The sequence below is a fragment of the Taudactylus pleione genome, unplaced genomic scaffold, assembly GCF_031769625.1.
Source record: "Taudactylus pleione unplaced genomic scaffold, aTauple2 ptg000130l, whole genome shotgun sequence".
NCBI lineage: Eukaryota > Metazoa > Chordata > Amphibia > Anura > Myobatrachidae > Taudactylus > Taudactylus pleione.
Window position 1 is genome coordinate 882,937 of NW_028284532.1, and position 13,021 is coordinate 895,957.

A 13,021-nucleotide genomic window follows, 5' to 3' on the forward strand; every position below is an offset into this window, starting at 1 on the left:
TCTCCAGAGCCCAGTGATGTTGGGTTATGGCCCTGCCTATTGCACCCAGTTAAGACCTTCCGTTTCTTCATATAATGGTACTCAGTAACATTTAGTAACCATCAGGGGTATAACAATAACACATTGCTAGGGCTCATACTAGTGGACTGTTGTAGAACTTTGCGGGTCACTTTGTACAGTACTAACTTCTACGTACAGGGACAAATGAATAGACAGATCCGTAGTGCTAGCTTTACCAAGGTAAAAGGCGTCCCCACCAATGTTACAGGGATCTATTAAAGGTGGAGACCTTACTTTAATTATATTTGTAGTACACAAGTATACTAAAAAAAAAACATATGCATTCCAAATGGCTTATTTTATTCCCTCTGTATCCTCTTTCACATCTGATTTACTTAAAAGCACTACACCGATTTTCTGTGGCTTAAGGCCATTTTTATATTTATTTCCCTTGTAAAGTCATGTTAGAGATTTGTTCCTAGTATAAAGCACCCTGTAGCCTCACATATAGTACAACTCCAAACCAGTAGTTGATCGATTATTCAATATCGTAACAAAAACTATATATAAAATATATTACAAAACAAAAAGCTAAAAATAATAGTAACTAAGGGCAAAACCAGATTGTTGGCAAATGTAGGAGATAGCCGAGGAATAGTAAATAGACCTTTCTATGTAAGAGCAAATCCGGGTAAAAATTTGCACCTGGACAAACTATTTTACATTGCAATGTTAACAGATGCTATTTGTTAAAATACTGCCTACTTTTTGTATGCAGGACACAAATATTGGACGGCTTTATTTTAACACTGTGAATTACAGTTGGTTTGTACACCCTCGTAACTCAAAGCATGTCAGTCACAGTTTAAATTTATGTTACGTATGACTATTTGAATGGGTATTATATATGGTTATTAGACCATGTCAACCCAAAGAAGTTTTGCAGGTGTGTGAAGGTTAGTCACTTAATACATACCATGGTCTGAGAGCACCATCAAAACTGGTTATCATTCAATGCAATCAGAGACCAGGTACAGTGATTTAAAGGTAACATTAATGTTAATAAAATAGTAAAACAGAATATTTATTAATAATAATAATTTTCAAATCATGTTAACAGTATGACCTTTTATTCTGAATAAACCTTTTGTATTGTATTTTTTTTGCGGGTTTCTCTCACCTTCCTAAAAAGTCATCTTTATCAGGGTCCTTATCAAACAACTCCACTTCCAGCTCCTGGCCAGGCACCTCATGCACTATAACCTGCACATGACACAAACAGGTGATGGTGAGGAGTGTTTTGCTACACAGCTAGAAGTCAAAATAGCAATATACATTGATAAAAGCAGAATAGGTTTCAAGGAATCTGTACTAAATACTTGGGGCCTGATTCAGACCCACTCGCAAGCGGCTGTCCGCTCGCAAGTGGGTTGATGTTCTGCACTGAGCATGCGCACGACGGAGGGAGCTCCATCGTGCGCATGCGCCAGACGCGACGAGCGAAGGAAAGTCCTTCGCTCGTTGTGTCTGATCAAAGGGGGCGTGCTGTCGATGTTGATTGACAGCACGCCCCCTTTGGTGGGCGTGCCGGGGGCGTGCCTCCCTGACGGGGGCGTTCCTAAGGGAACACCTCCCGTCAGAAGCCGGCCCCACTGACATCACTAGTGATGTCAGTGTGAGTGATTTTGGCTCTGATAGAGCCAAAATCACTCCGGGCCTTGCGGCCCGCGGCCATCAAACTGCACGCTCGTATAGGCTGTGGGTGGTGACCCACAGCTATACGAGCGTCCAGGAGGACGCTCCATAGTTATGGAGGCCTGCCCTCATTCAGAGAGTGCGCTCTGCTGAGCGTACGGCTCTGAATGAGGGCCTTAGTCACCTGTCACCCAAAGAATGTTTATTCCATACAATGATTGATCTATGAGCAGTGTAAAGCTGGGAACACAGGGCCTGATTCAGAAGCGCTCGCAAAAAGCGAGCACTCGCTCTGAAGCAGGGCGGCCTCTTTTTTTTTTTTTACCCGGCCTCCTGGCCGCTTGCTAAGCTGTGGGTGACCAACCACAGCTTTGCGAGCGGCCAGGTGATGGTCGCGACTATCGGGCTTGCGACGAGACCCTTGTGGCAGGGTCTCGTTCCCGCAAGCACCAGTGAGCTTCCTGCTCTAATAGAGCAGGAAGCTCACTACTGACATCACGAGTGATGTCTGTAGGGTCACCCACAAACGGCAGGCGTTCCTTCAGGAACGCCTCCGTTTGACCAGCCACCGCCCCTCCCCGCCTACAAAACGGGGCGAGCTGTCGATCAACATCGACAGCCATCCCGTTTGTAGAGAGCCCCGGAGCAAGTGAATTTCTCACTCGCTCCGGGGCTCGCGTGTGCAGTGCCCCACCATCGACCCGCTTGCGAGCGGGTCTGAATCAGGCCCACAGTACACGATGTGTGGCCCCAGCGATGGAACAACGTGAAGTAGCGGTACATCTCGCACTCCGTACACACTACACTATCCGGCGTGATATAACCTTACATACTGTATGTCGCAGCATGGCCTCGTCCATTGCATTGTCCCATCTGCTGTGCAGAACAGCAGATGGGACTATGCGGTGAACGACGGATTAAGTGTACACACTGCACAATCCGTACAATATATCATTCTGATCTGCTATGGAATGATATATCATACGACAAATCATATAGTGGGCTGGATTCTGAGACAGACGCAATGGTGATTACGTATGCAGATCGAGCGATTGTTTGCCATATTACATGCCAGCGATGTGCAGTCAGGTGAGGCAGAGCCTTTTCTGCGAAACGCAGGTGTGTCTGTCCGTTTGAACGTCGTTTCATGGGCGTGCATAAATTAGCCCATGCCATCTCCTACACAGCTCTGCGTGTCAGGAGAGCTGCAGAGTCTGTGGCTTGTCAGACCTGCCACAAAGGAAAGATGGCCGCTCAATACCTCATACATCTCATTCCACACAGGGTTCAGATTTTCATTAATGATGCGGCTGGTGAAGACCTGCGTCCCCACACGTAAGATGACATAAGGGTCTGACTTTCCTGACAGAATTCCACCCATTTGAAAGTCCTTGGCAGGCAAACTCCGGGCTTCCAACAGATGAATGCGCACAATGCCCTGAAAGGAGGGAGAAGGCGATTACCAACTTCATAACAGAATGAGACGGAGGGAGAAAGACAAAAGTTCTGGGTGATGCAAATCAAAGGTATTACTAGGCAAGTATTTAATTAGTGACTGAGGAGAATAAGGCTTTAAAGGATATGTAGTGCACCTCTGTGGTATTTGTAAAGGTAAAACAGCCTTTAACACTGAATTTATCTCAACACCACCACATTTGTCACTCCCCTGTAAAAGAAGCCCTACAATTCATGGAGGCTTCCATAAAAAACTGCTTCAGTCATCACCCAGAAAACATATTTGTTTTATTTATACATATCTACTAAATTAATCTGCCTGAGGACTTGGAACCAAGGGGCTGACTCAGCAGAGGATGCCGTGGTCAGTTCCCGCAGTGCACATGTGCAGTACGGATCTGCGATCCTGCACGCTGTCTGGCAGAAGACTGTCAGTGGGCGGGGAGGGGGCAACGGCCTCCATCTCCCAAAATGGAGGCGTGTTACCACCGTTGGGATCTCCGTCGGCTAGCCTCCTTTGTGCATCTGTGGTGGCCGGCTTGCGTGACTCCATGGATGTAGCTCGGATCAGTAATGCATGCAGGAGGCCGCCTCCTGCTGCATTACCATGTTAGTGCAATCGCAGCTATTACCATGTTAGCGGCTGCGAAAGCAACTCCGTCCTCTGCTGAATCAGACCCTAAGAGTGAGGGAATGCAACTAAAGCGGGGAGACAGATTTAGGGGCTCTCCGGGGGACAGACTGGGAACATATGCTATGTAGTTCATGTCATTCCACCTCCTCACATAGTCGACATCAGCAAAATTTGAAGGGGGTCAGGGAATGTACTGTCCAAAATGTGAAGATACATCTGGGACTTTTTGGCATCTTTCACCAAACTTTTCGGTGTGAGGTCACACGAGGCAACAGCAGAACAGGGGTTATTGTTCCATTGTTTGGGCTAACATGTTTTTTTTCAGCCTAAAGCTACTGGAGATGATAAACAGAATAACTGAGAATTATATAATAAACTTACTAATGTCAACCAAGACTGTGGCTTTGATTTTTGAGCCCCAAAATGTAGTAAAACTGGCTAATGACACAGCTGGCCACGTGAACAGTAGAAACAGTTTATTATAATAAGCGATTATTTGCAGCAAATGGCTCAAGTCTCCTTATGCCTGTTCCTGCTGGTTAAACTTGTGAGCATCATTACATTGCATCTATTCTCTGTATACACAAGACTGAGGCATGTGGCATAATATTCTACTTGATACGTTTCCCCTGTACCTGTGCGTCTAAACGGCAGGCTCCATTATTTACATCTATAAATGATCCACACATTTCTTCCGCCTTGTAAGGTACACGCCCTGAGACAGAACGTGTTCACCCAATTGTATGCAGTGACTGCTTCTATAGTTTTTGCTGTATCTTTTAATTGGCTGCAGGATTGTATGGTTACTATTCAAACCAAATAACAAAATGTTCGATGAGATAAATGCTGCAATTGGGAGCTGAGGACTGAGGAAAAGATATAAAGATCTCACCAATGTAAGAAACCTCTGGAAGTGGAAATAAAATATATGGGACTAATAAAAGAAAAAACACAGAAGAGGGGTGTAAGAACTAAAGACGGAATTACCAGAGATTAGAGGACTAAATAAAGGCTGTAAATGGCCTAATGCATTTGAACTGAAAAAGGTACAACATGAAGAGACATACAAGTTACCCTAGGCAGTGGGGATCGCAGCTCTGCCATGTGAAGATCTTGTGCAAGAGGGATACTGAGGCGATTTGGGAGAACTAGGAACCCAGAAATAATGTCCATAACCATTGTATCTGACATTGCACTGAGGATATGACAAGATGAAAATAATGAGAGAGAGAGCACGGGAGGGGGGAGTGAGAGAAAGCAAGAGAGGGGTAACAGAAAATATATACACATTGTATACAATGTGTAAGTAAGGAAAAAACTATCCAATTAGACATTAAGCAGTTATGTATACAACAATGAATTCCTAGAGCACATTAGATTCAACTTGTTTCCTTACAAACGAAGCATATTACATTTTCAGGCAAGCAGTAAATTCGAAGGACCCAGTGAAAATATGAGAAATTCACTCCCCACACCGTACATCACAGACCAAGCAGCAGCTTACAGGGTGCCTGAAACATCCACCTAGCAGATGGAGCCATTTTGTAGGATGAACAAAAATAAAGCCAATGAGCTAATGGCGTCACTGAGAGATTATGTGTAAGACCTCAGTGATGTCAAAGATTCACACTGGTAGTATCAAATATTCAGCCTACAAACTGGAAGCCTCAGCAGTGGCTATGTGACAGGTAGACTTCAAAGTATAATGTCTGGTCATTCCGCAGTGGCGTCCCTCCCCACTGTGTCACCCGGTGCGGAGAGTGACCCTGTGCCGCCGAAAAGTGTTCGCGGCCTCGCGGCCCAAACTCCCGTGACTATTACTTTGGGGGGGGAGGGGGGGGGGGGAAGAGTGCAGGAGGTCCCCATGTGCAGTGGCGGCAATTCTCATTTTCCTCTATGCCCAACTCTCTAAGTAGACACTGTTGGCACAAGGCGATTAGCCTGAACAAAGACATTAATTACTGGTTAGAAAGCCAGAGCTGAACCTTGCAAGCGCCATCTGTTGCAGGAATAGAAGAAAGTTGTTAAGGGGAAGCCACAGTGTTGGCGACTTACTCCAGTCCGGGAATGTCCAGTAAGTTTGTTAGCCCAGTCCAATTTAAGTCCAACATCTATCGAGTAAAGAAAACATTTGACAACAGTGAGACAGTTTATCAAGACATATAGTGCACTCTATATGCAGGGCTGGCCAGCCCGTTACACCAGGTACGCAGCCGCATACGCCACCAAACTATAAGGGCGCAGCCGGCATCACAATAAGTCACAGTGACTTATTGTGATGCCAGCTACGCTGCCCGCCGGCGCCGCCAGTGCTGAAGCCGCGGCCTGAACACTGTTGGTGATTGACAGTACAGCCTGTACTGACAATCACCAACAAAGTTCAGGCCGCGGCTGCACTGAGCTATCACTGTCCCTAAGACCATCCCACTGTCTCCCAGAATGCCTGTGCAGCGCACCGCGTGACGTTATCGCGGCCGCGCCGGGCATTCTGGGACGCAGGGGAGAGAACTAAAGACACGGAACAGCCTGCAGGACCGGGACACGGAGGAGCAGCCTTTGCCTGGAGGGACACACAGCAGGTAAGTCACTGGGGGAACGGGAGGATTAGGAGGTGGTGACTTGCTCTGGGGGGGGGGGGGAGGATTAGAAGGCAGTGAAATGCTGAGGAGAGGGGGGAGGCATTACATGTGTGTGGCATAATGCAATATAAAGGGCATTACATGTGTGGCATAATGTATTAGGGCATTACATGTGTGTGGCATAATATATTATAAAATGCCTTACATGTGTGACATAGTGCATTAGAAAGGTCATTACATGTGTGTGGCCTAATGTATTACAAAGGGCATTACTGATGTCACCCCCTCCATGTTACCAACTGCTGTCACTCTCTCACTGCTGTCACTGTCTACTTGTCACCCAGTGCCGTCATCCTCTCCCCGTCACCCAGTGCAGTCATCCTCTCCCCGTCACCCAGTGCCGTCATCCTCTCCCCGTCACCCAGTGCCGTCATCCTCTCCCCGTCACCCAGTGCCGTCATCCTCTCCCCGTCACCCAGTGCCGTCAACCTCTCCCCGTCACCCAGTGCCATCATTCTCTCCCAGTCACCAGTGCCGTCATCCTCTCCCCGTCGCCCAACGCCGTCATCCTCTCCCCATCACCCAGTGCCGTCATCCTCTCCCCGTCGCCCAGTGCCGTCATCCTCTCCCCGTCGCCCAGTGCCGTCATCCTCTCCCCGTCACCCAGTGCCGTCATCCTCTCCCAGTCACCCAGTGCCGTCATCCTCTCCCAGTCACCCAGTGCCGTCATCCTCTCCCAGTCACCCAGTGCCGTCATCCTCTCCCAGTCACCCAGTGCCGTCATCCTCTCCCAGTCACCCAGTGCCGTCATCCTCTCCCAGTGCCGTCATCCTCTCCCAGTGCCGTCATCCTCTCCCAGTGCCGTCATCCTCTCCCAGTGCCGTCATCCTCTCCCAGTCACCCAGTGCCGTCATCCTCTCCCCATCACCCAGTGCAGTCATCCTCTCCCCGTCACCCAGTGACGTCATCCTCTCCCCGTCACCCAGTGCCGTCATCCTCTCCCCGTCACCCAGTGCAGTCATCCTCTCACTGTCACCAAGTCCTTCACGCCCTCCCTGAATAGGTATCTTTGGGTATAATTGTAGCTTAGCACCCAGGGTGGTCCTGCTGTATAAGGACTTCATACATATTCATGTGGGGCCTATGTGTTTTTTTTATGTGGTTTTCTTTTTTTGCAAAGCATAAAAACAATTATTTTCACGTGGGAGCTAATGTGTTTTTATGCGTAGCCTATAGGGGTTATTCAATTAGACGCAGTGTTTCCCTTGTGACTAATTACCGTCAAAAATCCCCGCTGCACGGGGAAAGGCTGTACAATTAGATGGCCTTTTTCTGGCGCAAAAAAATTGGGATTATTTCACCAGGGGGCGCCAAAATCTGTATCCGCTTCCCAAAAAAATTAGGCTCGGGCCGGCCCTGTCTATATGCCATTCTGTTTTAGGGGCATATGTATCAGAGCTTGATGTGAGATAAAATTGAGAGATATATATCACCAACCAATCAGCTTCTAACTTACATTTTGCAGGCTGTGTTTAAGATGATAGTTTGGAGCCGATTGGTTGGTGATATATATTTCACAATTTTATTTCACATCAAGCTTCGATACATAAGCCCCTTAGTCTCCTCCAATGGATATTAGAAAAAATACATAGGACAATTCAACTTGTGAAGAAAGACTACATATATAGTCATGTAAAGATCCACATAAGGGAAGAGGAACTGTACGGTGGAATTGTGTAATAGCATCTTGTGACAGTGAAGAGTTCACAGCAGCATCTAATCCTCCCTCAAGCAGAAATAATAATTGATGTGGCTTTCCAGAGGCTTATATCTGCTATTTACAACCTACAGTATGATCGTTTCTGTGTGATAAATACATGGTTGTCAAAAGCAGAGAATCCACGTGACCACTATAAACAGACGTTTTCAATGCTGTCAGCAGGGGACCAATCTGGACAATGAACAATGTTCGGGGCTTATTGGATACCACTCATAAACAGCTATTTAACGGTTGACTTACCGGTCGCCGTACGAAAAATAATGTTATAGCACCCACGATAGGGACATCACCAATCAGTGGCTCTAAGATGATACGTAGCATTCCACGCAGCTAGTAAAAAAATATAATTGAGTCAAAGTTGTAGATTAAGTACAGAATAATAGAAATCTCACTTTGCAGTTTTCCCTAATTTGGATGGGATTTTCTTATTGTGCGTCACTCACCTGCATGCCATTAACTCCAGCTTTGCAGAAATATTTTTTCACCTCGACATCTACCTCAATGTCACCAACATAGCTGTAGAGAGACATAGGGAGGTCCATACTGCACATTACAGGTTAACAGAGCTCAATAGGTATAAATTGTTTAGTAGTCCCTAGCAGGCTTTACCGATAGAGCTATCCCTTCCTCATCTTATATATAAAATACACTGGTCTGTTTGTTTTTTTTTTTCTATACGGTTATGCATTCGGACACACCTGCACCGACTGGGATGAAACCAATGCAAGGTGGTCCAGTTGGATCCTGGCCAGGTTTTAGGGTGGTTAGGGTCCCTTTCGGACCTCCCGTTGGTGTACACTGGCCAGGACATTGACCCAAGGAGCCTGTTCTGGGACTTCCACTGGATGGATTTGGATGAAAATTTCACAGAGGGGTGGCAATTGGTCTGAGGTGCCCAATAGCGTGTTTGGGATCCCGGTTGGACCTAACGGCGAAGTGCGCTTGGAAGAACTTTGACCCAGGGAGCCTGCTCTGGGCCTGCCACCGGATGGATTTGGATGACATCACATAATAAAACTTGAATAACCTGCAGATTTAAACCCAAGCAATGCCGGGTGCTTCAGGTAGTATATATTATAAATTGTGAATTAGGCGATCCGGTGTCATATGGCTGAGTCACTAATATACAATGTTTAACTGAGTGTATTAATGTGTGCCGAGAGGGAGATAAAAACAAAATAAAAAAAGAGAAAGCAGAAAGAGTACTGCACCCCCTGAAGAAGTCACATTCCGTGACAAAGCGCATTGGTACATACCCACTGACACCTGTTTAGCTGTTAGTTTGTGTTTGGGAAGATCAAAGCTAGGATCAGCCTCCAGCCCAAATACTTTTTACGTATGTTATTATTGCTGACTTGGTTATAAGATATACCGCTACAACGGTTTTGTAAATATCTGTACAGCTAGCATATAAAGCCTGTATTTAATTGTATTCAGTCCTAGCCTCAGTGTTCTATAATACACCAACACACCTCTTTGCCAGCACTCACTGCAACACTTCTAAGGACCAGCAAGCAAAGTGGAAGAATGTTGGTAAGTATCATCACTTTAATAACTGCCTACATCATGTCCATGAAGTATCTGATGCTGCGCTATTATTGATATACAACAGGCATATGAATATGTGAGGGGACTACAAAAAGGATAAGAAGCAGGCATAACAATCACAATGGGGACATTTAAAGATCTGCTCTACACGTTTTGCATGACTTTCACCTTCATTGGTCACTAGAACTATGGATGATGTTACTAGACTTAACTCTGATTAACGGATAATATTTAATGAATGAGGAGATTTTATATATATATATATATATATATATATATATATTTATTATATTTTAGAACACTGCAGGTGGCACTCCCTTATAAAACATATATAGTCCAGGTGTCCTCCATAGCAGCACCTACACTGGGCTCCAACATATATACCAGAATGGCGGCACTCTGTAATGATCACTCGACAGTAGAATCTGTAATCAACATTTCGATGTTTACTTCCACATCGTCATCAGGATATAACATGTAATACAAAAATACACTTACTTTATACCCTCACCATCACCATGCACACTCCCACGACTTCCGGGTCCCGTCCGGCGGCGCCCCACAATGACGTCACCGGCATGGACGAACGCCCTCTATAATTACACCATCATTGTCTATGGTGTAATTAGAGAGCGCATTCGTCCATGCTTATCTGACAGCAGAAGTGTTTAACGTTATTTGCAGCATATTGGGCTTAGATCAAGTTAAAAGGGTTTCTTCCTTGCCAATATCAAATGGTATTTATGAAGGATGTTTAATCTAATCATATTTAATAATTTCTACAATGTCGGGACCTTTTAACGATTGTGTCACTTGTTATGTCTAGTTACCATGACAACAAGGGCGCGCCGGTGACGTCGCTGGGACCCGGAAGTCGTGGGAGTGTGCATGGTGATTGTATAATAGATAGATATCGATATATATAGATGCGCCTAGCATCTATTCTACCTGTCAGCAGCGCTTGGGGGCTGCCCGGCGTGCTGTAAGTGCCGGGCACGCCCCCGAGAGTGACGAAAAGGGGACGTGTCTTATAGACACGCCCCCTTTTCAATCACCGTGCCCCCTTTTCGGGTGCGCGCCCAGAAACTACCCTCTCTATCTCCAGCGCCCTGCCTGCCGCCGGAGCTAGAGTGAACACATATACACACACACACACATATATATATATATATATATATATATATATACATACATATACACACACACACACAGTATATTGTTGGGGCAATACAGTGGAACTTTTGCAGACAGCAGACACTTTGTTCTCCCTCTCTCCGCAGACAGTAATACACCCAGTTATACATTGTAATTAATGACACAGAAATAGGACCCCGGAGTTCAAATCCACTTTTGAATCTAGAACAGTAACAGTGAGTAGTGTGGCATTGTCAGGATAAATCTCCCCAACAGTAACAGACACATCTTGGCCTTTTCAGCTGTTTAACCAGCTCAGGTGTATGGTGACCCGTTCCTTATTACTCGTTTATACAGTATGTGCCACACTGGAAGAGACATCACGGCCACTCTTCCATGTTCCCAATATAGACTTACCATTTCCAGATATGTACCTAAATATTATAGATATAGGAATCATGTGAAGACACAGGGAGGGAAATGTGGATTGTTACTGATGTAATGTTATTATATTCATACGAAGTTAAGTTGTGTTCCAATATATTCTAGAATGTCTCCATCTGGATTCAAATGACATGGTCAGAGCCAGGTCCCCATGACCATAAAGGGGTAAATCAGTCTCCAATCTTCTCAAGGCCATCTGGGACTGGATGTAGCATTTTCTGGGCAGGGTCACTTCATTATCATATATAATAGTAATAGTAACCATTTTTTCCAACGATAACGTGAGACATTTCAACACCCTCTCCACAGGGGATAAGAGGTAAACAAGAGGAAGGTTTCCCCAAGCCTCGTCCAGCCCCCTTTTGGCATGCTCAGTACCAGGGAAGGTGCTAATCAGTTACCTGCCAGAGGAGGGACAAACACTCCATACTTCAAGAGGTCTATTAAAATAAAGTTTTTTAAATTATATTTTTAGGTAATTCTACATTCTAGTATTGCTTCTGTTTATCATGTATGCGAGTAGTGGCCCCTATACTCTAGCAACGCATTGTCGTAATCCTGCAATCCTGAGACGCCGGTTTGGAGGATCAGCACTCGTTTGCCAATCACGATCAAAATATGATCGCCATTTGCAAATCGGCGAAATTTAAAATGTATAATTTCATTGATCCTCCGATAGATCGTGGAACATCGATATCTGCAGGTCGGAAATGGAGTTTCTGATCTGATCACAGGAACAGACATTCAGTCATTAGGTGTATGGGGCCTTAGGAGAAGGACTCTGATAAAAGGTTGTTAGCGATAGCTCATGCGGCTACTTCATCATGTTTTATTGCTTAGCTGAACCATAGAATGTCTATGTTGTGTTGTGTACCAATAGAATGTACTGAATTTATGGCTTTTACATGTATTGTTTATTTTGTTTATGTGGGAGTGACGATAGTGACTAAGGAAATTCTGTATAGGGTTACAAAATAGCAAATCCACACCAGAGTCCACCAAAGTAGGGAATAATCAGGGCAATAACACAGAGGAGGACATGAGCTATAAGGCAAAGTTATACAAATGTTAAGAGTTGCACAAGTTTATGTAAGTCACTTACCTAATATTCAGGTCCAGAATAATTTGCTTTTTGTCCATCTCTGTATGAGCTTTAACACCAATCACCTTTGGAGCCTGAGCAACAGAAAGAAAGAAATATAGAAAACATATCTTGCATTACACCAGGAGGCAAAATCGCTCTGTACAGGCAGCAGATAGCACAGAGGTTCTCAAACCCCACCATTACAGTCCATGTTTTAAAGATATAAATGCTTAATTAGTACATCAATCAACTTGGTTTAACAATCTGGATTCAAGCATGGATATCCTTAAACATGGACTGTAATGGTGAAGTTTGGGAACCTCTGCACAAGCAGATTCCCAGTGATACCACAGTCAGCATAATGGACAAGCTATGTTTTATCATTTGTGTTGTCTGTTCCAGGTCCTGCATACTGTATATACAATGGAATTTCTGGTGGTGATACTAATGGCTTAGGAGGATAAAATACTTAAACTTTAATTCTCAACTAATCTGTAGTAGAAAGTCAGGGTAAACCGACTAGTTTTTACTTTTTGTTTCATATGTTAAAAATGGGAAACCGTCGAGAAGCCGATGGACGGAATCCCAAACGCCGGCTTCCCAACTGTATAATCACGGCAAGGGTTAAATGACAGGCGTCGAAATCCTGACGCATGTCATTTTTCTTA

General features: G+C 45.0%; 1 protein-coding gene across 2 annotated transcripts in view; it reads right to left on the reverse strand.

Annotated features, from left to right (window-relative positions):
* Positions 1-13,021, reverse strand: part of ESYT1 (extended synaptotagmin 1) — a 133,557-nt gene that overhangs the window by 79,008 nt on the left and 41,528 nt on the right. For both annotated transcript variants that reach the window (XM_088473056.1, XM_088473055.1), the window contains exons 5-11: positions 12,372-12,445; positions 8,587-8,659; positions 8,384-8,473; positions 5,840-5,895; positions 4,859-4,979; positions 2,957-3,133; positions 1,181-1,263 (exon numbers count right to left, since the gene is read on the reverse strand). In XM_088473056.1, coding sequence (XP_088329182.1) covers positions 1,181-1,263; positions 2,957-3,133; positions 4,859-4,979; positions 5,840-5,895; positions 8,384-8,473; positions 8,587-8,659; positions 12,372-12,445 — 674 coding nt within the window. The remainder of the gene's footprint in view (positions 1-1,180; positions 1,264-2,956; positions 3,134-4,858; positions 4,980-5,839; positions 5,896-8,383; positions 8,474-8,586; positions 8,660-12,371; positions 12,446-13,021) is intronic.